Below are 24,710 nucleotides of genomic sequence, written 5' to 3'. Positions count from 1 at the left end.
TACGTAGTAATTCTCAGCTACGCAATATCTTGTACTTTTTCGTGATCACTTTACGACGTAAAAAAAAAAAACCCCCCCGGTTGGTTTTCGCTTATTCTGTGTTTGCTTCCTTCACGGTATAACCCAACGTGGCGGCTGCTCGGCGTCTCGATCCTTGAGGGATAGCTATCCAAAAACGGATCAATGTGAATCTGGATTGGATGCAAAAACAAGACAGGAAAGTAAAGCAGAAATAATTGAGTGTGTTACCTCGTTCTAAATGAGCCTGGCTGCGAGTGGCGACCAGGGGTCGACAGTTCAAGGCTGTCAAGATCAGGTCATTTCAGATCCCCACCACAGAATTTTACCACCTTGAAAGCATGCCTGTCAAAGAGCAAAGAGGGCAAAGCTGCTAAGATAATGCTTCTTGCGTCTTCATACAAAATAAGAAAGAAAAAAAAAAGCCTGGGGACTGAACGGGCGTTGCCTGCGTTTGGTGGATCAGCCGGCTTGGCAGATGGCTTGGCGCGTAAGACAGAATGGGGCTTAGCGGCTATGGAGTGCCGCTCATAGGCAGTCATTTTTGGAGACTGGGGGGGTCAGACCAAAGTCCTTCGGAGTAAAGTATGGTAAATGGGCCTATTCGACTAAAGGCCTGGAGGACTCGTTGAGCAGGTGCCAACAGATGATACACGTCAAAGGATTTCCTATATATGTTTACTAGTTAGGTAGATATCAATTTACTAGTAACACCCCTCCAAAAGCAGCCGGTCAAGAGTAATCATAGCATCCCTATAGAGCATCCATCAGACACCAACAATGTTACGGACGGTATGCGAGCATCAGATCAGTGAGGCCGAACAAAGCAAAATTACATCAGAAATACGTCCGCCCCCAAATGCATCAAACCCCACTGCGACTGCAAACCAGTGAATCCAACCTAATACGACTCCGCCTCTCCGCTAATACTATTGGTGATTACTCCCCCCGCCCCCCATCTTTGATACTGCGCCGCCTTCATCACCAATATGTTCATCGGCACACTCGAACTTCAAAGTCGCCTCCTCCCATCTCCGTCTTTGAGTCCTAGTTTCCAGCAGTTCTGTATCGTTGTCCGGACTGCGAGCAGGACCATCAAGCCGCGGCTGGGAACGCCGCCTTGCCTTGGATATTCGCCTCCTGTAGGTTAAGCAGATACGGCAATGACGACAAGTCCATGCGCATGTCCGAGTTTGATGCTACCGTGAGGAATCAAACCAGTGATAATCTCGAGAACGTGTCCAAAAAGCCATAGCAGGTAGATGATCTGCCAGCAGATGCGGCATCGGGAAGAATGGCGTGGCAGTATGCCAAAGAAGGCGAGGTCGGTGTTTTCTTTTTCAGGTTGACGCGTTGTATTTGACCAGCAGGCCACCTTGGAGCTATGCTTCTCAATGTTTGCCACATATTACTATCGCCGGTATACATGCCTGCTGCACTGATTGAAGAAGCTGAAAGCCATGTGACAGAGGTGTTTCGTTACAGGTAATGGACAACCACGTCCATCTCATATCACGCAGCTGCATCATCAATTGCCACAGCAGTCGCATTCATCTTCTCTCCCATTTTTTTACCCTTAGCTCGCCTCTCTGGTCATGACCACCCCACCATATACCTTCATCCGCCGTCTCATCTCGTCGACTGTTGCCCAGCCCAACCCCTTAACGGCCACGGGGTTGGCGTAGAGTCTCCGTCGAAAAGGAGACTTAGTCGATGCTGTCTTTTGGCACCGACAAGAATGTTAAATGGGGCTGGGTTATCTACCGATGCGGCTGCTTCTCGTTCATGTTCAACGCTGGGTGAATTCGCTGGAGTTCTTGACCGAGGAAAATGCCAGCGAGTCCATATCCCGATTGGACGCGCCCGAGATTGCCAACAGGCTCGAATGAATCCGAGTCGAGAAGCCGGCCATCATCAACGCGTCGGTCGAGGATCTCAAGCGGTGGTACAAAGTGCGGGCGCTGCCGAGAACCCGGGTGAAATCCCCGACTTGGTACTTTCACCCCGGTGGACTGGAAGTCGCTCGCAAGCATTTTCAACCAGTGACCGCCCGGCCATGTCACCCTTATGCTGGCTTGGAGCGACGGAAATGGCGTGGCCGAAACTCCCGCAACTACGATCGTGGCGGAGCTATACGTTGAGCTGGCTGAAGAAGGCGTTTGGTCTGTACTCTTTCACTCGGGCAGACATTACAATCACCTCGGCGGTGACACGAATTATAAACTGTATTTTAGTAAGGCGCTGTTACCCAGGTTCGCGAAAGCTGTGGATGTTTAAATGCCAACACAGAGGCTATATCCTGACCAGGACTCTTTGTAGTTGGGCCCGATGGGAGGGGAAGAAGATCGGCTTAGAGAGTCAGACCACAGGAGCTTTTGATAATTTAGTTGGTTAAAAGATGTTGCCTGTAGCGCTCCTGTACTAATAGCAGTGGTGATATCCTGGTGGGAGTCGTCAGCGGCTTGCCCCTTGCAAACAGCAGGAACTGCCCCAGAACGGCCCCAGACCCCGTAGTTACAGTGCCGCAACTGTTGATCGATTCGGTGGAACCTAGCATGTAGGTTTGAGCAGACTGTTCCATCTATGGGGTGACGCTTCGATGGTTAGAGATCCCAAGGCATCCCTGAGCCTTGGAATGAAAGGCGAGGGGTGAGCGCCAACTCAACTATAGGCGTAGCACTTGGCAGCACAGTTTCGGTGTGGTTGACGTAGTCAGATGACGTTATAGTATAGACGGAAGAGGTTGACCATGTGTAGCCGCTGTAAGTATTGACGTCCCCGACCACCTTGACGCAGTGGGATGTATCGAGCCAATTATTAGCGCAGCTGGGGTTATCCACAGAGGATTGAGGAAGAAAAGTTCCTGACGGTAGTCGAAGTCTCCATCTTGGATCTCATACCAGCCTGCTCAGACGCTTCCAAGCCGTCGCGCACCGTGGCTGTCAATGTGCCCCAAGGGTGGCCGGAGGATCAGATCTTCCCCGAGGGGCCGCCGAATAACCAGCCAGCCATGCCGGATGAGGCTTTATGGCGGAACCAATGGAGTGCCAGCAGCCTCTACGCCAACCTGCTATGGGTCTCACCGAAGCCTCATAACATCTAGAACCCAGCCTGGCGGGTATACGAAGCAAATGAATCCAACACCAACGCCATGAACTTCACGCTGCTCGAGAGAGCATCAACAGCGTCCGGGGTCTCATCGAAATATATAAAGCCCCTATTAATAAGGACAATTTTGAAAAGAAGGCAATACACCGTTGTGCCTGACCCCTATCCTCCTGGCTCCGATTTAGATACGTACTTTATCTGTCGGCCGGAACGTAGTCGATGGGCTCCGTTGGATTTGGTTTATTTAACACCTGTAACGAGCCCCCTTACCTATCTAGCAGTCAGCATGCGGTCTTGATTGTCATTTATTCTTTGAATGGTTCAAAGGTGGCCCTGCATGTTGCCATGACACTTGAGCTCTACCAGCCCAACACTGTTGAAGGCGAAAATCTCGCTGAACTTCTCACTTTGGTGCCAGTTACCGACTGTGGCCGTCCGGTAGGGGTGAGAAGCTGAGCGCAACTGCTTACCAAGCTGAATGTATTTCTTTTATGTCAAGGCTCGGGGGTTTCTTTACCAGGGTACCAGTGACGTTGTTATATGTTACTCCAAGAATAGCTCGCCCCTATCCACCGGTGTCTTGCGGGTAACTTTCGGTGCCAAAGGGTCTTCGCACTAAAATGGTCGGTCATATGAAGTTAGGGCTTGGAGGAGCCATTACTAATGAATATCGGTGCAGGTGGCTGCGCTTGAGATCGCAGGCACAGTGGGCAGAGTCAATGGTTCTAGCCACTGCAGCCGGGAGGGCCAAAGGGATCAGACTTTTGAGTCACCTTTAACACAGAATGAAGTACTGGCTTCTGTGCAGTAGCAAATTCTTCCGGTGAGGTGGATTCTACCAGCTGCACGCAGTAGTGAAGGACGTACTCATGCACGATAAAGCAAGGAGATCTACTTTGCGTGCGCGTGACATGTGTGTTAGAGGTTGAAGTGTTTTTGCCTCACTCTAAGTAGGCAGCTGAATACCCACCTACTCCTACCCTACCTACCTTGCCTTGGCCACAACCGGAACTGATGAGCTTTCTTCGCGCCTTCCTGCTTTACTGACTGACTTACCATAAAGTTTGCATGTATCACAGTTCAAGATCCGAAAAAAGCTTTGAGAAGGCAGACGCTGGGTGTATAAATATGCCTGATGTTTCTTTTGTCTTTCCCCAACCCTAAACTTAACTATCGCAAAACACTGACAAAAGGATAAACTTGCTCTGCTGTAATGCGCAAACAAAATGTAAATGCACATTCGCAGCACGGCGTCACTCGAAGACTTTTTAACGTCCACTCGTCTGCCGCCTTCTGCCATTTCATCAGCCTTGAGTCACACGGAAAAGACGTTCAATTAAGAGGTCCTTTGAGTAATGACACCAAGCAAGATGATTTTCCTCCCCTCCAGCCCATGTCGAACCAATACTATCCACGTCCCATTGCGGACAATCACTACGCATCCATAGACAACGAACAGTATTTGTTGTGGCCTAGAAAACAAAAATCAAAAGGCTCCGGAACTCCAAAGTGCAAACCCACCCCTTTTTTGGCCTTGGGTTTTCAGGCGCCCCTGTAAACAGAGCAGTGTGAAATCCCATGCAGAAGACTAAAAGCAAAAGCCAAAAAGGAAACTCGAGGTAAAACGACAGCTGATAAAAGAATCCAAGAAAGGCATAATGATGTCAACTCCTCGCAAGCCAATAAAACAAAAGCAGCACCAAGACTGAACTAACAAAGCAGATTGAGCTGAGTGGTGTTCTGATGCGATAGATATCAAAAGCAGACCATGAGAAAGGAAATAAAAGGATACAAACGCCGGCAAACAAAGAGAAAGCGACATAGAAAATTATGCATTAAAATAACGCCATTCTTTTGCCGGCATAAAACTGCCTTCTCTCAAAGGCGGATCGTGTCTTTGAGTATATGAGATATGACACGATGATCATGTATAGGCAGAGCCTGTACCGAATCATTCTGATGCGGTGAGGTTGCTTGATTATTGTTGAAAGGGTTGTATATGCCGAGCCTGGGTGCAGCCAGGCACGACGGTCAGATGTATGTGCAATCGTTGTGCACTTTGTTATTGAGTTGTATATAAAGGTTATTGTTTGTTGTTTGTCAAGGTCGATTCATTTTCTGCCTGGATAATCGAAGTGTTGGACGTCCTGGAAGCTGCGCTGATTGATCGTCTCCACGGTCTTCTACCGGAGGTGTCAAAAGAACTTTCAGTATATCAACCCCTAATCGCTGTCGCAGCGTGAGTCTCCGCTCCGCCAAATGGGAACCGATCGTGGAAATGCTGGTGGTACTGCATGCTATGCGACGACGTACCGGTCATGGACTGAGGGTACCCTCCCGCCATGGATGCCGGCGACGTCGACCTGCTGGACAGCTTTGTTTGAATCGATTGCTGCGTTAGATTTTGCGATGGCGATGGGCTGCGTTCGATCGATTGCTGCAGAGGTGACATCGCCGGAGAGGGGGCGAGGGCGAAGGTGGTCGTGCTGGGAAAGTACGGATTGAGGTCACGTCGGATGGCATTCTGAGGCGCTTTGACGGCATGGCTTCGGTTGAAGCTGGCCATTTGAAGCGGGCTCGAGACTAAGCTGGACTCGTTGGAGCTCTGAGCTGACCGTACCGAGTAGTCGTCTCCAGTGCCGTCAAGACGCCCGCCCTTCATGGTGCCGTCGTTGAGCTGCGGGCTCGATTGCTTAGAGCCAAACTGCAAATGAATGTGATGATTAGTGGATGTGTCTTGCGTTGTATGAGTCGATTCGTGGCGTGAGTTGACAGGGTTGGGTGAGCGGTACACGATATTGCATGTTGGAGATGTGATGAGGATGAGGACTGCTCATGTACGTACAAAGCAGTACTTGTTGACTAACTCCTCGTATGAAGAGGATGCCAAGATCGGGGCGGTTGTTTGCGATGCCGAAAAGGCCGATGACGTTTGCTCGTTAGTGGCTTGTGAAGTCTCCTTCTTGGGCATAGAACCCAGCGTCGATGGCTGCGAGGCACCGCTTGTATGGGGGCCCGAAGGGGGAGTGACAAAAGTAGGCCTCGGTGCCGGTTTGATGCTGCCTCGGGTGTTGCTCTTCATGTACAAGCCATCGCCCTTGGGACGAGGCGAGGTCTGCTTGGCTGCTTGGATGGCCGTGTTAAGTGATGCACCGAAATCGTACCGGTTGGCAAAAGCCTGCCCGCTTGGCGCCGAAAGCCGCCCGGTGAGGTTATCGCTAGGAAGGCTTGTCGTCGACTTGACACCTTTGAGGCGAAGCGGGCCAGCATCGTCACCCAAGTAATCTTGGAGCGATTTGTCAAACGCACCATTCTCACCGAACTCGTTGCTGATTGGGAGTGACTTCGGTCGTGGAGCCAGCGAGGAATTGCTGCGACGGTTGCTACGAGGAAGGTCACCAATCGACCGAGTCGATGCACCTTGGTAACCACGCTTGCCCATCTGGGGAAGCATCTTCTTGCGGAAGTCAACTTGGAAATTTGCACCTCCGTTGCTGTCCCAGTATTCCTGGCCATTAACGTTGTAACGGACACAGAAGTACAGAGTCTTGGACTCCAAGTTGGCAAGCTCAGAGAGCTTGATGCTAAAGTTGAACCTGTCGTGGCCCACGTCGCTCTCTTTGGGCCGGATCTCGGTTGAAAATTCAGCAGCTACCTCGGATGTCGTCTTCCAGTAGTCAAAGGTAAATCGACAGGTGACGTGCTTCTGGAATGCCAGGTTGGCTACGGCAACCGATCCGACCAGGCTCTTCTGATCCGACGAGAGCCACACACGCTCCAATCTCAGGGGCAACGCCTTCCTGGCAGCGGTCTCCACAGGGAAATTCGTGACGATGATTTCCCACTCGTAGGGAGGAGACCTGGTGCCTGACCGATCCTCACTAGCGTTGAAAGGGAACTCGCTGTCGCTGTTGTAAGTATCGGCAGGCGAAGACCCAGCGCTGACAGCGAGAGGCCGATCAACCTGCAAAAAGTGCCGCACATGCTCCAAATGCGAGTCGAAATGGACGGCCTTGGAAAATGTCGGCGTGCCTGGCATGCTGGAAGGGCGTCTCCGCGAAGAAGGGCGAAGAGCGGGCCTGACAAGTTCTCCAGATTTCTTCCTGACCATTTGCGGCTTCTTAAGCAGAAGCTCTTCCTCGGAGTCCACATCTGAAGCGGTAGTAGAGTTGTCTACCTGCAATTGCACACTCGATTCAGTCTTGGATCGAGAGTGGGAGTTTCTCTTGCCAAGCTTCTCCAGAGAGCCGGTGCTAAAGCTGTGGTGGAAGCCCTGGTTACTCTGAGGCTGATGAGTTGGTGGAATGATCACCGTAACATTAGTTGGTTTGCTACATTTCGTAGGAGAGCTCTCGCGATGCTGAGGGATCTGGCTTATGGCAGCCTGAAGCTCCTTCAGGTTTTCTAGCGTCCTTCCCCGGACCTCAGGTGTCTCGTCGTCGTCACTACTGGCCGTCGATTCGGGCGGCGAAAGGATCGCACCATTGGGCATGCCCAGTCCATCTGTCACTGGTGGTGGCGACTTCCTGACGCTGCCCGCCAACATCGCCTTGAGATCCTCTGATGTTGACTCGGGGGTTGGGTGTCCATTTTGTCCTGTAGGGGCTGACGGAGTGCGACGGTGTCTGCTCAGGTAGGATGCCGATCGTGGGAGTGACGGCCGGGCGCCCCCGCTTGCTATCGACGACCTGCGGCTAGCATCGGGAGATGAGGGCTGGGAGGATGCGGGAGAGCGGTGGGTGGGAGGTGTGTAAGGCATTCCCGCGACTGGTGTGCCGCGAATCGAGAGTGTATATAAAGCTGCTGCGGTAGTAGGATGCCGTGAGTGGGGTAGGGGGAGGGGGATTGTCGTCGTTACGAAGAAAGCATCAAGATGAGTGCCTGCGGCGCTTTTCTCTTCAGTTGATTTCGGAGAATCTGCAGGAGGTACAACACAGATGGTTAGTAAACGCTCTTCGGCTTTTATCTGCACGGATGACGACGGCCATGGCGAATAGGTAGTGTTGGTCGGTTCGTTAGGAGGATGGAGATAATCAGATCCAGCACTTTGATGCGAGAAATCGGTGGTAGACAATTTGAGATCGAATCGGCCAGGGAAAGAGATATCGTAACAGGGAAGCGGGCGTCGACGTGAAGTTGAAGCCATGGGTGCGAGACAACTGTGTTGCCTTGCAGTTGCCCCGTGATCACCAGTCGGCTGGGACTGGAATGCGTCTGGCACTTACTGGGCAACGACAAAGAAGGAGACTTCGGATCGCTCTGGCAATATTCCAGCAACAGAGCAAATTCCGAAGAACCCGTAGGAAGACTGAGGCCGCTACAAGAGTGAGGCCGTCGAGTCGAGAAGAGAAAAACTGCAAAGAACTGCAGTAGAATGCGACTTTGTAAATGGCAGTCAATCGAATGAAGCCTCTTATGTACTGGGTGAAGTCGTGGGCGGGAGGATCTGTCGAGGGCAGGAAAGGTCCAGGCTGTCGTCAGCTTCCTCCGTTTCGTTCTGCGTGGATCCCCTTTGTCTGTCCTTTGAACCGGCGCGACCGCTGTCGAATACAGTCTGCTAACCAGCTCTACTTATCAGCCACTTTTGGTGAGTTGGGTTGTCGTTGCGGAGACAGTAACCACAACAGAGCAACCTCGAGAAATGATGTACTACTGTAAAAGTAGACCTCTGATGTGGGATGGGGAGAAGAAGGAATGTTAAAAAGGTTTGTGCGGATGGGAACCGGGAAGCGGGCCATTTGGTGTTTTTGATGGTCTGGGACACAACCTAGTCCAAGTAAGAGCAACGACCGGGAATGAGCGATCCAGGCCTCGAGGGGTGTGGCAATAGCGCAAGTGGCTGCTAAGCCTCGCACTGTGTCATCGTAGTCTGTGGGGTGGGGTTTTTGTTTTTGGTTGGGGATCTGCTCTTCTCCAGGGGCCCACATTTACAGTAATGCGAGCACCATCTTTGCAGGGTGAACCTGGGCAGCGCACCATAGCTCCCACTGAGGCTGGGGTGGGACTTTGGCAGTCTGAGACAGCAACGAGCGGCGGCAAGAAAGTGTGCGAAGCGCAAGCTGCAAAGCTGCGGCGAGTTGAACTGAAAAAGGAAAAACAGATCAATTAAGCAGAAAATAAAATTAAAATTAAAACCCAAAAAAATAAATAAAATAATTCAAGATGTGTGACTTCTATCTACCAAGTTTTAAAGTGTCAAAATGCAACGAAAGACGCCTTTTGCCTTCTCTCAATATACAGACACGGATAGATCGGAAGTGCGTTGGCATCTTTGTCCGGTTTTACTGGATGGGTCTCAGGCCAATGGTGCTTCGGAGCAATATCTACGGGTTACTTTCAAGGTTTTGGGTAAAGAACTGAACTTTGGTTTACACTGGCACCGTCCTAATCACCGTGTATCAATCAATACAGGTGTTCGGTTTCGGAGCTCAGAAATAGTGCTTAAGCATAACCAAACAGACCCAGCGTCGCAATTCAGACTTTGGTTAAAATGTGTGGTTGGAAAAACTCAAAACATTGTGTCGATATACGGAAACAGGAAGCTACTTGAATGTTGGATGAGACCAACAATTGTGTTGTTTCTTGTTCTTGGAGAAGCCGCATTGTAGCCAAACCAAGGAAAAATAATAAACAAATATCCCTAACAGAGTGAAAGACCTGGCAACTCTCAGACATCTCAAGGTCCTCAACTCTGTCAGTTAGTTACCTTTGGTCTCAAAGCTCTGAAACCGCCCACTTCGTCCCGTCCGGGGGAATAATCTCAAGCTTGAGGCTCGAGTTCCCGTCTCCACAGTCACGATGCCGGGGGTGCCCATTGCGAATTCTTTCTACTATCACTACCATGCAAATACGTGGCTGACCAGTAGCAGGCCCGTGAAGCAGCACCCTGTGGCGGAATCCAGAATCCGAAGGGATTCGAAAGTGGTTCATGGGGCAGAACCAGCGCCAACTTCAGTGGCTTTGGGGTCTTGAAACGGCATCCCGAGCCGGGGCAATTAACAAGCATCGCTTTCAATAAACTAAACCGGAATTGATGGCAGGATAAAACGGTGAGCAGCTTTTGTGTTTGGGTGTAATGCCGCACTCGGCGCCGTCATGCAGTGTATCACAGTCTTTCAGATTTATTTTATTTTATTTAATTTGTTGGCTTTTCTGCACTGCAGGTTGCCTGCCTACCTGCCTTGTTCGGTCCCCAAACATGGGTACATTCCAGCAAGGTCTCCTGCAGGTCGGAAATGACTGTGAATCTCGCGTTGAAAATGCCGTGCAGGTACTTTGCCGGGGCTGCAGCGAATGGGTCACATTTGTTAGCGCGCTGAGAATCGATGACGTAGAGACCATTGACGCAAGCGACAAGGGAAGAAAAAATAACAAAAATGAAAAAGAAAAAGAAGAAAAAAACGGTTCGCTGCCGGTCATCGGCGCCCCAGCGAATTTTTGCAGTCGTCACCAAAACCTGTTCACTACTGGCGGAGTGGTCCGACTCCGTACGTGCACAGTTAGAAAGTGTCACAAAATCTACTGATATGACCGTAATGTTTGCATCACAGGCGAGATATTCTTACGAATCCCGCTCTGCAGAGGAATTTGCTGTAAAAACTTTGAGTGTGGCCAATTGCTAATCATTCGCAATAGTCCCTCCCCCAACCCCGCGTTCGTCCATCCAGATAACGACTGCACTGTACGTGCTAATGCAGATACTGGCCTATCGTCGCTCTATCGCTTGCCCCCAAACCCCGTTTTATTGCCTTTTTTCTACGGTACTGCATTATGCCCGCCTATCTGGACTGAGACTCGGAGAAAGATGGTTTGGCGCAGGGTGAGCTTTGTTCAGCGGAGACAGGGCATTGAGAAGATAAAAACACGCCAGTTATCCCTAATCCCGGAGTTCCAATTTCCAACGACGGCGGGGAGACCATTCCTATTCTTGATTGGAGCGAGCCAAGCCATGTCCAAACAGACCAGCCAGAGGGGGGACATGTCTTGAATCGCCAGGCAAGGATCCTTTGAACGGCTTACTCACTCAATCGGTTCATTCGATGTTTCTGTTGGATCTCGGCCTGCATGCATTCGTATCATGGTGGCGGAATCCCCAGCGAAAATTTGTAATTCAAGGGAGGAAAAAAAAAAATTGTTGACCTTTTAATAGAACAAGAGTTTTCCTTTAAGCGACGTCTGTCTGTGTTCTTTCTATCCGATGGACCGCGTTGGTAAGTAAAATGATGGATGACTTTGGTTGTATCTATTAAGTAATCCAACCAGCCTGCACACGCCCGTCCGCCGGCCGTATTTCTTTTTGCCTTCCTTTTTTTCCTTATCTTGTCTTTCGGATGGCACGGTCTAGCGGCGTATCGTGGATGGGAGGGCAACATGGATAGACCATATTGAGTGTGGTAGGTTCTACCAAGATCCTGGCCCACAAATGATTTGCCCATCACGAAGAAAATTTTGCACTTTGACAGCCTACCCACAGGCCCACGTCTAGAATCCCCGAACAGCCTCAATGCAGGGGAGGGAGTATTAGTAGATTTTGCGATAGTTTGTCATCAAATGAATCACACCTTGATCCTCCTCTTTTGCTGTATGTATACTTTTCTGAAAACAGCCTCAAGTGGCCCGATTTTTGGGGCCGACGCAGTGGGAAAACACCGGCCAGCGCGGCAAAACATCGGTCAAGTAGCACTACTGCCAGCATGGTGTTGCTTAATCCCTTAAGGGTGCCATCACGTCTTCCTGACCGGAAGCAGCGGGCAACCTCGTAGAATTTACAGCGCATACTATTAACGTTCATGCATCTAGGTATCTCTATCTGTTCCTCTACACGGGTTCCCCGCGTAATCCGCCCCCTATCTTCCAGACAGTAGACAGTAGAATGCAGAAGGCTTTCGTCCGTCACTCAGCTTGCATTCGTGTGACAACCCAGCAGACCGGGATCTTGTAAACCTTACTTCCATTCAGGTTTAATTATGGTCCGTAAGGCCTTTTGTCTATCCTATTAGGCGAGCTCACCGCGTTTTTATCTCGTTATCTTTAGACGCATCCCATCCATGGATCGCCTGCCCCCGGCCTCCTTCGCTTGATTGGCTACACGGTCTAAACGCCAGGTCGCGACTGTGTTTAATAGACCGTGCGCTTCTAAAAGCTTTAAGCCACAAAAGGAGCAAAAATAGAGAGGGAAAAAATACAAACGCGCCCTATCTTATCTTTTTTTTCTGCCCTCTCTCTTTCTATCTGCTTAGCTACCTGATGGCTGCTGCAGTCTAATTGACATCCATAGCAGCCACCTTGAAAAGTGTGGCTTTCACAGTCGCTCATGGTCAGCGCAAAAGGAAAAGAAAAAAAAAAAAAAAAAAAAAAAAAAAAAAAAAAAAGAAAAGACTAATTATAAAAAAAGACAAAGAAAGTCCGACAACGGTGTGGCTTGCTCTAGCTGGGGGCGTCGTTCATAATAATTGCCTCAAGCTTATGGGAACACCACCCACCGCCCATGTGGCGTGCTCGTACAGAGTTCCATATTGTGGTTGCGTCAAGCCTGGCTTGCGTTGGTTGTTGGCTTTTTTTCACTCACTTCTACGTTTTGTTGGCTTTCGCTCCGCTCCTGGTGCTCGGGTGTGAGTATTACGTGGTAGGTACTCCGTATGTGTGGATGTTTTTTTTTTTTTTTTCAATTCTTTCCCCTTTCCTCGCAAGGTTTGATCGCCGGCAGTGTGAGAACTGATTGACAAAAAGTCTCCGCTCGCAATGGAGAGGCCCGCCTACTTCCTTGGCCGCCCACCGGAACGCCGCTCCCGACACCGGTTGACGTGAGATTCTGACTCGTGTAGACTTGAGCTTATTTCGAGATATCAGACCTTGGCCCGGGTTCAAAACTGCTACAGTAACTTGTTACCACATGCGATTCGGAGATGACGACCTTATTATTATTTTTTATTTATTTTTTGTTCGTCAGCCTCAATTTCGATTTGTCTGGTAACCTTGCGCACAGGCACGGCAGCGGCATTTATTTATGACAGGCAGGGGAACGCTTTCAATTGGATCATTTCATAAGGTATGTACCATGTACGTGGTATTGTACGGAGTACCCCCAGCAAGTACCTGCAAAACCTTGAATCGTTGTATGGATGAGACTAGGGCATTTCTTACTTCTTGATTCTTATTTTTTGTCTATTTCCTGGCCCGAATCCGGAGCAATGCCCGCCAGCAACCTTTATGCCGCCATCGCGTTTATGGGCGCTACCTGTAGAAAAGAAATTGCCACAAAAATAAATCTTATACTTTGTAGTTCCAGGTTTTTTTCGGGTGAGACATTGATGGTCTACCCGAACAGTTTCTATCGAGACACCAGAACCCAGGTATTGAGCACTGTGCGGCTGATATGCGCAACTGCTGGAACATGATTTAATGGACGGCCTCTCGACCGCCGTTTTGCTTCTGCTATTCTTTGTTTTACTTTGTTCTTTATTCGTTCACGCCCCCATCATCTGCAAAGACCCACGGCGCTTCATAGTTTAAAGATTTAAAAAGACGTATTACTATTCTTTCGTATAGCAGGAGCAGTAAGCCTTCAACTTGGCAACGTTTGACGCGGCCTTTGGGCGGCCTTTGGCGGCGGCCAGTTTGAGGCGCAGTGTAATTGGACATTCCCCTGCCTCTGTAAGCAACAACCTCGCTAGCAGCTATTTCTAGTATACAAAGCCTCCCCCACGCTCAGGCCAAGGCTGTGCGTTCCGCTGTCAAATTGAGAAAAAAAGCACTGTGCCGCTGGGCTTGTCACTCCCCCAGAAATTGGCAAAATTAAGTGCAATGGCTTGAATGGATGTCAAAGTCTTTCATCTGGAAGTTGCCATACTCTTCCGAGCACAAAATGCGCTGATCTTTTTTTTTTCCTCCCTCCTCTCCCTTACAATACCTACCATCCATGTCACAGACCGGAGCGTTTCCACCGTCGGGAGATCGTGCGATTCTAACCATGTTCCTACTGGGATTGTTTTCCCCGCGGCGGGGTTATTGAAAAATGTTTGCCTACCTCCTAGCTTCCCCTATGTAACAGGATGAAATGAAAAATAGTATTGAGCTTGAAAGGTCAGCTCATCATCCAGTCAATTGACCAACCACCGTCGTTTGTGGGGCCATCAGCCTTAGCTGTGGCTGCCATTCGACACGAAAGGAAGAAAATTGGACGAACGGCCCCATCTATCTAATCGCTGCGACGGTGACTCTCGTTTCCAGATTACTCTCCACCACCGTGCTTATGCATCCATGCACATCTGATATCGAAGGGGGAAAATGTCAGTCACAGAATCCTCCTTGGCAATCTTGTAATTTTCTCTTGACTCTCCTCTGGTCTCGCCATCGTGATGGGCCGCCATGGAATCCACAAAAGCACTGTGCCCACAACGCGGTAGTAGCTGGGCCTGCATATGTGGCAGCAGGGAAAAATGCACGTAACTGCAACTGGGGAAATGCGGTCGGTTTACCATCATTGGAAGGGAAGGTGGTAGGGCACAAAATGCCCACACGAGTTCTATTTTGTTTTTTCTCCTCACAATTACCATACTAGGCATACTGCCGCAAAAGACCAATCGTTTCATTCAAAATATCTCAGCTGTTTGGCTTGGCACAACGATTCCACGGCTATGACGGCTTACCTACGGTGCTTCAAAAGTCAGATTTTTCACATCGAAAAAGGCGGCGGCACAGGATGCAACGAATTGTAAGCGAAAAGGTCTTACCAATCACGGCACGGAGGGTCATGTGAACTGTAGGAAACCGGAATGAAATGATGTCGTGCTACCACATTGTTATTCTGATTTTTTTTTGGCAAAAGGGCGGGCATTGGAATCTCAAAAGCGAACTCCAAGCCCTCCGATAGGGCGACTTGGAGGGCGTCCTGACCAAGTTGTTGACGCAAGGCAGCCGGAGCTAGCTTGACCGCTTCGCAAGTGTGGGCACCCCGGACTCGGATCCGAAAAAAGCGTTTAAAATGCAAGTTGCTTTCTCGAAACCAATTTTTTGACACTATCTGTCAACATTGCATCTCAAAAATCCATTTACGCAGGGTGTCGGGTCGGCAGATAGAACCAGCTTAGTACCTTTTGTCTCCAACATCAAGCACGAAGGGACCTTTACCTGTTGATCAGGGACTCCCGCATTGTTTCCAGGGTTTAAAAAGTCCGTCAAGATCTACGGGTTGAGATGGGCGATTTTCCCACCTTCACGGACAGGACTTATTTCTGATATCACGACCTTCTGCTTCGTACAAGGAGAAAGAAATGGTGTCGTCGCAATCTCATTCGCCTCGGTGTAGCATCCGCTGCAATGTAATGGTGTGGTGTGAGTGGGCGACGCAGGTTCTAGCCCAATCGACGTTGATAATCCCCGCTGATCTACGCGGCTGCTTCCCATCTTGGTTTGGTCCGGGATGTTAGCGTGCAGTCTTCCTTGGTCTCCATCTTGCCTTTTGGCTTGGCTGTATGCACCGTCTATCATTGCTTGAGATAACAAAAAAGACAGCTTGTTTCGTGCAACTTCTTCAGGAATACCAAGCCCCTACAGTACTAGGAGAAAATAGGTCTAGACTTTGTGCTGGCGGCTTGAGTTGTCGAAAAACAGTCGACCAAATACCAAACGAATTACTGACTCCGCAGTGGATTTCTCTATTTGCAGTTAGTTACCCCGGGCCGAGACAATCACTTAAACGCCCAGCGTCGGAACCGTTGCTCAGCTGTGGGGGGACCTCAAAACAATACGCGACTGTTTGTCATTTACACTTATTACTGTATTTGCGGGCTCCGTTTGTAGGGTAAAGGTGTACACTTCAGACGATTTTTAGTGGCCTGCTATGATCTGCCAAGGGGGCCTTGCTTGCTGCAAAAAGCACAGTATATGCGCCCCGCGTAGGTCAAAGACGAAACGCGGAGATGGCGGAGTTTTGTGCTGTGGTTTTTTTTTTTTTTTTTTCTCCATGTCCACTCTCACTATATTTACATCGTGGAATGCAAGTGCGGGGACGAACTACTTGTCTTTTTTGGTTTTTAATCTGATATCCACGTTGCTTGTTTTGCTATTTTATGGAACAAAAAAATATAATGTGCGCCCAAGTCGTCGGTGTCGGGATTTGGTCATCAGCCACAAACGTTTCCAAGAGAGTAGGAATCACTTGGCAAATATTTCCTTTTCTTTCAAGAAGAAATGGCAGGGCCAAGGGCTTGCCGGTCAGATGTAATATCGCCCACACAGTAGAAAAGGCTCGACGGCGTCGAACTCTCTGGGGACGGCTTACGGCACGCGTTTTCGTACAAGTTATGGTAATGCGCTGCGCGGGAGAGTTGCGGAGAAGCAACGCAGCTAGCGCCATGACGTACCGCTGTTTGTTTCTTAGCGCAATCGAGGCTGAAGTGGCGCATCGGCCTTTTCTTCTTTTTCTTTTTCTTTTTTTTTTTTTTTTCTTGCTCCTCCAAAAGTCGGAGCTCACAGCTGCCTTGCCTGGCCTGATTTTCTCCCCTGTCGAACAAGGGCCCCTGTCGGCTCCAAGCCCGCTCGGGCGGCTCAGTGTGGGAAGAAGTTGGTCGACACCTGGACCAACGTGCAGCCTCTTTGCTGTACTGTACAGCATCAGCACCGAAGTATTAACACGTCTGGTGCCAAGGGTGCGTATTATAGCGTTTTATTTACAGTACACAGTAACAAGCTGGTCGTGCAAGGGGGTCGATCTCGTGGAATTTCCCTACCAAATATTCCGCAAATTTGATACTGGATCCTATGGATGCGCTGCAGGGTTTGCCAATTGCGATTATCGCTACGATGTACAATTTTTTTCTTCCTATTTATTATTCTAAAAGCGGCAGCGACGCGGCATTGTATTATTTAACTATTACTCCGCGCGTGTGTTTGCCCCATGACAAAATAATTTCGGCACGGCGACTCGTTCGTGCTAGCCTGTCCCATCCCAGCAAATTCCCGCTTGTTTTTCCAGCAGAGGCACGGTTGGCTGCCACCGAATTGTCTCAGGTATTGATTTTTTCCACTCTGCCCTGGTCTTTATTATCGTTCATTGAGACGCTGGGGTGATACTTCCAACCCTGGGCTTATTGGTTTCAACATGCCACGCGAACAAAAGAAATAAAGCCATCGAACTTTCTTGGTAGTGATGTCATATGAAACGATCTCACGATATTTACGATACCTAGGTCTCGGCTCACGTCTGTGGTTTCCGATTGCTTCGCGAGCCGCCCGACACGGTAACGCACAATGCAGCCTTTTTTGATAACGGACCTTTGCTGCGCCATGTTCCTGCGTCCGTCCATCGTAGCGTGGTAAAAAAAAAAGTTGGGAGGAAAACAAAAAAGCGATGAATCAATCAAAAAAGAGGTAGAGGTGTAATCCGATCTCTCAAAGCTTCCCGCTGGGCTTATTTGGATATCGTAAGCCGTACGGTCGGTGGTACGTGGTCAATACCAAGGTCAAGTCAACAAGTTTCGTCTTGACCTGGAGTCGACAATTTGCGACAGACGCGAACGCCGCGTCCCTCTCGACCACGACTAAATCAGGAAGGTTTTGCTTCCCTGCGGCGTGGGAAATTTGGATTTCAGAACCTCGAACATTTGTCTCCACCGTTCACCGAGACGATCCACACCGAGATGGTTTCACTCCCTTGGCTCCTTTGGGGAATTTTCTTTACTTTTTTTGGTCAATTACTCGTTTGGTTGCGCCGGCGCTACGGTCGCGCATTCAACTCCATCAGCCTTATTCTGGCTGTAATCTCGGGTTTACGTAGCCATCCTTGGTTTCTTGATTTCTTCTTTTCCCTTCTTCCCGCATCTTGATTTTATTTTGGTCAAGGACCGCCATCCGCTTCAAATTTCCCAGACGTCAATACACACTCCCCCCAAGGCCCCGGCTCTTGGCTGATCGAACGGTTTGGTGTGGCGCACAGACTTGTCGGTGTCAGCAACCAGAAAAAAAAAAAAAAAAAAAAAAAAAAAAAAAAAGAATTCCGACCTCACCAAAAGCTTCTTCTGGTTGGTTGGTCGGTTGGTTGGGGTTGGTGGTACGAGGCTAATGCACAGACGCCGACCAAGCCAAAAACAGAGGCAAGTAAATGTAAGGACGAACCAACGAGCAACTTGGAATTTTTCCATTGCTCGCAGTCGACTTGGACCACCTGATCTTGTCTGTCATCGACTGCTGATCACAGCAATAACAGCGGGCAGTCATTAAATCTGCACAATTGGCAAGTGCCAAAGCTCGCACTGGGCATTATTTTGTGCTCCTGCTGGCAAGTCCTGCTGGCAGGGTGTGTTATAATGTGTGTGTGTGTGTGTGTGTGTGTGTGTGTGTGTGTGTATTGTGTTGTCTGTGTGCTTGTTTGTATGTGCATTTGCTGGCATTACCAATTTGATCAATCTGTACCTTTGACGTTTGGTTGCTCCCGGCGCCCACTAGGTTGGAACATCTCGGGGTTTCTTTGCTCAACTTCGTCCTCTACCCCGCCTCTTCCAAACTACGGGTACGGTACCTAACTGTTGCTAATAGTAGTTTCACCGGTAGTGGTTGGTGTTTTACCAGTAAATATAAATATTTCTGCTGACAACTGTCGCGCTACCGGAGGCCTAGTATTGCCCGAGCCATCCTAACTTTTTTAAACTTTGTGATATTTCCCCTGCCACGGAGCGGTGAGACGGTCAAGTTACTCCGTAGCTGATAGAGCAGCACCGAGTGTGTCGACAATACTGGCCCCTCAAAAAAAAAAAAAAAAAACAAAAAAAAAACCCCCCCCAGGCCAGTGTAGAAACTTGCTGCATGACCAATCACGTCTTCCGTCACGCCACTTACCTCGCAATCCACGTCGCTCTTTTCGTCCTGTCCTTGATTACAAGGCTTCTTTTCTGCAGGCTTGACCAATGGGAGTGGCCTCCTGGTCGATCCCAAGTATTCAACTTTGGAGTACGGAGTATGTACATTTGAGCGTTGGCACTTTCTTTAGGTTTTTTTTTTCTTTTTCCCCCTTTTCTCAGCGTTGCGCAAGTACCAGGACCTTCTTTTGGACAATGGACCACTATAATGCTTAATAATAATAATAAGTAGTATAATGAAAACGAAATGCCGGGCCAAGTCCTCCGGCCACCACCGACTGACACTCCGGACGTCTCGGCCGTTCCGGTGTCGGACCTGCACAAGTGTTGCCTTCGCCTCTTCGGCCAACCCATTCTGCCTCTCCGGTGCTGCATCGAATTTGCTGGAATGGTTAATGCGTACAGTAGCTGAAAGTGGCAAAGGTAGGTCCGTGTCTGAAACTAAGTAGCATCTTTTTATGTCTATCGGTGCTGTACTGGTTACCTCCCATTTCTTAATTGCTTTTTGGGCCAATGTTCGTCTAAATGCAAGTGCCACTCCGTCTCCTTTCACTGCCACCAGCGTGCTCTTTACTTTCCACAACGGAGTGGCTGCTTGTAGTGACTGTTGTGCTATACATTCCCAGTGAAACGCTTCAAGTGTCTCTAGTCAGGTCCCTGACTGATTAAGGCCGGGGAGGACTTGATCGGGCTACACCAAATCACTCTCCCTCTAATTTCTAATGGCGGGTTGAGCAGGTCGCCGCTTTGCTCCTATATGTCGGCGGGAGCGCCGTTGGTGATACAAACACAGCGGGAGACACAACTTCATGTCATGCCATTCGCGGACCCCGCGACTGGTGACCGCATATGCATGCCGAGTGACTGGGATGAATAATACGAGACTATTGCTCCCTTTGACTTGTCTTCTTCATACCCTAGTTCCTGTAACATGATACTATGCAGGTCACATGTGCGACGTCGAACAGGCACCTTGGCTGACTCTGTCATGACACTCGCTCGAATGCTGTGACTTCTCGATATGTAGCTGGCAGGAGCACTTGGTCTTGCAGACTGCAGTCTCAAAATCTTGGAAAGAGAAAAGCTCATGACACACTCATTTGCCACTGCCTTATTATCTCATAACATGGTTTCGCATAAAGTGATATTGAACATTCAAACCCCAGGTGTATGTGTTTGTGCTGCACGTGTAATAATAGCCTATTTCTACCGTTTTATACCAGTTGACGCCAATTATAAGGATATGATATGCATCAACTAAATATCAAGACTCGCAAAGTTGCCACTTTGAGCCAAACCACCAACTTCTACTTACCATTCCTTACAAATTCATGGTACAGATTATATTGACACATGTATCAGGTAGTTCTTGTATGAAGGATGTTCTTTGCCACCCTTGGATAATGACTATCGAAACGAGATTTACCGAGTTTCGAAGCGGAGATCTGCTGTTCCGGGCAATCCTTAAGAAACGAACTGCATGTTTCTGGCAAACTACGTTGTGCAATCTTACCGCCCAAAAGACTGGCAGCTCCGTGTTCAAAAGGCCGTATAATGAAGATCTGTCTAAGCCGCACTCCAAAGGAAGGCGGAGCGGCAAAAGCGATGGTGTCTGGGCAGCATTAATGAATGCCACTAATAAGCGCCACGCAACGTGTGAAGACTAAAGACCCCAAGACGCCGAGGAAGGAAAAAAAACCAAAAAAAGAAAAAAAAAACCCGGTGTTGGTAAGGGTGAAAAAGACCGAAGACCGCCTCTTCTCCCCCCTCTCGATAGTCTGGTGCAGCTAGACCACGTTAACTCAGCCTGCCGAACTTCACCGCAACGGTTGATGTGCCACCATCATAGTTGACACCGACTTGTGGCGACATGGTCGTCGTTGCCTTGGCTGGACCAGATCTGTGGTCTATCAACCGCACATTTTCCCCTCAAGACTAACCTTTCTGGGGAACCTAGCTGCATCGAGAGAAGCAGTGTGAAGTCTGGAGAAAAAGGCGGGTGATGGAGTGTGCATATTGTCCCGCCTGTGAGAAACAAAAAGACCAACGAACGCTAGCCCGCCCCCTCACAACAGTCCATCCCCGGCGCAAGCTACTGTGTGCAAATTATGTTGACGCCGAAACGAAACATGATAACAAAAAAACTGGTTCTCATGGGTTTACGGTTAGGTAATGCGTCTTTTACACACCGAGGGGCTTCAGCCGCCAATAAACCTGCCAAAAAGAGAATCGATGGGGAGCCCTGAAAACCAAAAAAAAAAGACCCTAGATCTCGTTCGATTTCGCTCACAGTGGAGCTCCCAAGCCGGGGGGAATATGCCGTCGCCGTTGATAGCGCCGACCTCTCCACCCGTATTTTTTTTTTTAAACTGCTTCGGAAAGACCGGGCTTGGACTTCTCACCCCGGACGTTTGGCTAGTTTGTTTACGCACATCATCATGTTCCCCCTGCCTTCCTGAGAAAAGTACCTAAAGCCCCTCTCAGGCCAGCGAGTAAGACGACACGCCCACTACCCCGTTTTTGTGTTGCGTGTTCTTTCAAACCTTAGTAGCAAAAATTACGTTGGCCTCCCCGCCAATCGATTTTTCATCTTCGAAATAATGGCCGGAGATAGCATCATTCCATGAGCGGAGAAGGATCGCCAATCTCTAAGATTGCGTTGCGGAGTGGGTGGCAATCGTTGCGAGACCGGCCCAGGCGCAGGACAAGACAGACTCTGCTGGGGTGTCATAACATAATGTTGAAGGTTGGAAACTTTTTAGCTTGCATTTACCCCTCTACTCTATTATATTAGCCTACCTAGCCATCTTGCACCTTGTCGTCTCTTTTGCAAACATGGCAAAAAAAATCAAGTTTTGACCACATCTGGCTTCGTGATGTTCGAGAAACCCATCTATCAACCTTGAGTCGCGCGAGTCCTGCTGAGCAAATTCTGAGTTTTTGTTACACGGGCTGATATACTAAAGGGATATGCACCCCGGAAGCTTGCCAATCTTTTTAGTCGTCGGGCCCCGCGTTTCTTTTCTTTTTCTCTCTTTTTTATCTCTTGTTGATCAGATAGATCCGACGAATCTTGCCCAGGTTTTGGTCCAAAATAAAATCCAACAAACATCCCCGACTATTACCCACGCAGCGATCTTCCAATACGCGGCCCTGACACCAGACCCTTGACGGGGATCGGCATCAAAATAAGGACCGGGTTTTCTTTTTGCGTCTTGACATGCTAGTAATATCCATACTTTTCAACTCCCGACATGTCCAACGTTGCGACATGAAAAATGCGAGTCAGAATTTAGCAAGGCAATGAAGAGGAAAAAAAAAAAAAAAAAAGGCCGGCGGTCCATACATGCCAAAAATACGGCGCATGCCAAGAGATAGAAAAATAATAATAAAAAAGATTAAGAGTCAAACCACGAACGTCAAAAGATTTGCACATCGCCGTTCATACTGTACAGTGCAGTCGCACTCGCCCAACAAAGCTGCTGTTGATAGTACACACCCCCCCTCCCCCCTTTTCCGGTGTCGTCCCAAAGAGTCATATAGAAGTCGTATTCAATTTAATCATTGGACTCGCTACTCTCCCGTTTCCTTCCCTTCCTAGCTAGCTAGACTGGTAGAAGGGTGTCTATGCAGAAAGAAAATAAAGAATAAAAACAAAATAAAGCCATTGTTCAGCTTCCTGCTTGAAACGTGCAGCCACCTTGCCATTGAAGAGGGGAAAGACGCAAGTTCGTCATCCAACCACATCATTTTATGTGCCGAGAGCCTTGGCCGCCTGCCCGCGGCGAAAGAGAACGAGAAAAAAAAAGAGATAGGGGACAAAGGGGGAGGGGTCCGGGCAGGGACCCTGCAAGGCCTGTTCTTCGGTGCTTTCGAGTAAGGAAAAGGGAGACGTGAATAAAAGGATCGACAGTGCGTTGTATGTACGTGGTATGTATGTGTGTGGTGTGTGTCAAGGTGTGCAAATCCAATCACGATAGAAAAAAAGAGTTCCACACAGCCTTGTCGCGGGAACTTTTACCCAATCATTGGAAGTATCGCAAAAAAAAAAAAAAAGGTAAGGAGATGGCGGTGGAGCAATGAAGGGGTCCGTCCCCTAGAGATCGTTTTTGGACATTATATTAATAAACAGCTAATCGCTCCACCGCGTACGTAGATAGGGGGAGGAGAAACGAATGCAAAGAAGACAAAAAAAAAATTGGGTACTGGTCTAGATCTAGAACTTTAGATTTGCTACATTTTCTCCCCCCTCCCCCAGCTGCCTGCCCATGGAGAACCAAAAAAATCTTTTGAGGGAGGTGGGGAAATTCTTTCTTTACGCCCGGTGCTGCGGCGCTGTTCCCATGGGGCGTGGGACGTGGCTTGACTTGACGCTGTCGTGTTTCTGGCGCACGCGCGCGCGCCCCCCTCCTCCGAGACCCTGTCCCTGATATCCATGATAACCGAAGAGAACCCGGACGGTTGTTGAAATCCTGTAACGTAAGACAAAAGATATCAAAATTCAAAATAAGACAAAAGGACGACAGAACGACATGACAAAAAGGAACCAACCTTACCATTCATGAATAGGGGTCGACACTAAACGATTCAAGAAACCTTTTTCTTTTTTTTGCTTATTTGTCTGTTATTATAATTATTTATTTGTTATATTTTTCTAAATCGGCAACATCGCTGCCCTGGACACAAAAACCTGCAGCCAAGACGATGCAACCTTGATGGAAAACCACTTCATGGGTCCTACGCAGTAAGTTAGACATTAATCTAATCTACTATGTGCAGATAGGTAGGTAGATGTGTGAAGACTTGCAGCGCATAATGCAGCTGTTTTACTGCGCTGGGCTTGGTTCGACGTACGTGTGAGAGAGGTGGGGGGGAACATCATTCGTCGCTCTTCCTCGCGACACTGCTCTAGCTCAAAATGCTACGCTTTGGGGCGTAATAGTGTGTTTGCTTTTCTTTTTGATGCCAATTCGTCCAACGGGGCCCAGAAGCCAATCACCCAAAAACATTTGTTGGTGTGCTTTGTTTTCGATCTCACTGCATGCCGACCTAGCAGGGGGGAAGAAAAGTGCGCCGCACTCATCATTCGACGGACCATCATCACCGCCAAGGCGATTGGCCGTTGCCCCTCTATTTTTACTACCAACGTACATAGTGAGACCCTGGACTTTGCATATGCGCTGCGACGCTGCAGAGATTTACTCGGTGCTACCTTTTTTTCTTTGTTATTCGCTATATTTCTTTCGCCTCTTTGTATTAATTAATTTTTTTTTTGTCTCCCTATGCATCACGCATCTAACTTCAGCTCCATTCGTGATGACAGAAAGAAAACTTTTACCCATCGGCCTTGGCACTTTTTGCTTCTTCTTCTAACCCTGTCTAGTTGCTGTTATCATCGCCCGTTGAGACCTCGAATCCCACCCCGATAAGCCATTGATTGATGGGCAAAAGGCCGGTCGAAACCAATCATGATTTCCGGGGTTGACTAAAAGACCGTATTGCTATTCCGTAAATAAGAATAAGGAGGTTCTGTTATTGGTTCTGGTGGGTTGGTGAAAAGTGAACTGTGTCGTATATTCGTAGTACTCGAAAGTAGGTTTTGGTCTTTTACGCGTTTTGCTGCATGCGGGCTTGCTGTACGAATAAACAACGAGTGTCTGCCTGGAGGATTGGAATTCCCCAATCAAATTAAAGACGGTCCACAACGGAGCACAGCAGTATTGATGGAAG

The 24,710-nt window shown here is 48.8% G+C and overlaps 5 protein-coding genes across 5 annotated transcripts; 2 read left to right on the top strand and 3 right to left on the bottom strand.

Moving 5' to 3' along the window:
• Positions 1 to 2,617: 2,617 nt before the first annotated feature.
• Positions 2,618 to 3,121, top strand: PgNI_02051 (uncharacterized protein; the record flags this gene model as incomplete). Its single annotated transcript, XM_031122120.1, has 2 exons — positions 2,618 to 2,667; positions 2,845 to 3,121. The coding sequence occupies 2 exons, from the start codon at positions 2,618 to 2,620 to the stop codon at positions 3,119 to 3,121; spliced, it is 327 nt and encodes a 108-aa protein (XP_030987330.1).
• Positions 3,122 to 4,232: 1,111 nt separating this feature from the next.
• PgNI_02050 (uncharacterized protein) lies at positions 4,233 to 8,848 on the bottom strand. The gene is made up of 3 exons (XM_031122119.1): positions 8,352 to 8,848; positions 5,972 to 8,043; positions 4,233 to 5,830 (listed from the first exon to the last, which is right to left on the bottom strand). The coding sequence occupies exons 2-3, from the start codon at positions 7,883 to 7,885 to the stop codon at positions 5,342 to 5,344; spliced, it is 2,403 nt and encodes an 800-aa protein (XP_030987329.1). The 5' UTR covers positions 7,886 to 8,043; positions 8,352 to 8,848; the 3' UTR covers positions 4,233 to 5,341.
• A 2,056-nt stretch (positions 8,849 to 10,904) lies between these two features.
• Positions 10,905 to 11,205, bottom strand: PgNI_02049 (uncharacterized protein; the record flags this gene model as incomplete). The annotated part of the gene is given in 2 exon segments (XM_031122118.1): positions 10,905 to 11,130; positions 11,150 to 11,205. The coding sequence occupies 2 exon segments, from the start codon at positions 11,203 to 11,205 to the stop codon at positions 10,905 to 10,907; spliced, it is 282 nt and encodes a 93-aa protein (XP_030986087.1).
• Positions 11,206 to 14,747: 3,542 nt separating this feature from the next.
• PgNI_02048 (uncharacterized protein) lies at positions 14,748 to 15,073 on the bottom strand (the record flags this gene model as incomplete). Its single annotated transcript, XM_031122117.1, has 2 exons — positions 14,748 to 14,774; positions 14,859 to 15,073. Coding segments are annotated over 2 exons (219 nt in total), but the record flags the coding sequence as incomplete, so codon positions are not given.
• Positions 15,074 to 19,227: 4,154 nt separating this feature from the next.
• Positions 19,228 to 19,407, top strand: PgNI_02047 (uncharacterized protein; the record flags this gene model as incomplete). The annotated part of the gene is made up of 2 exons (XM_031122116.1): positions 19,228 to 19,346; positions 19,404 to 19,407. The coding sequence occupies 2 exons, from the start codon at positions 19,228 to 19,230 to the stop codon at positions 19,405 to 19,407; spliced, it is 123 nt and encodes a 40-aa protein (XP_030986097.1).
• Positions 19,408 to 24,710: the final 5,303 nt, after the last annotated feature.

Source organism: Pyricularia grisea, assembly GCF_004355905.1.
Source record: "Pyricularia grisea strain NI907 chromosome Unknown Pyricularia_grisea_NI907_Scaffold_1, whole genome shotgun sequence".
In the NCBI taxonomy this organism is placed as follows: Eukaryota; Fungi; Ascomycota; class Sordariomycetes; order Magnaporthales; family Pyriculariaceae; genus Pyricularia; species Pyricularia grisea.
The sequence above is the reverse complement of the archived record's forward strand: the minus strand, read 5'-3'. Positions and strand labels throughout refer to the sequence as shown.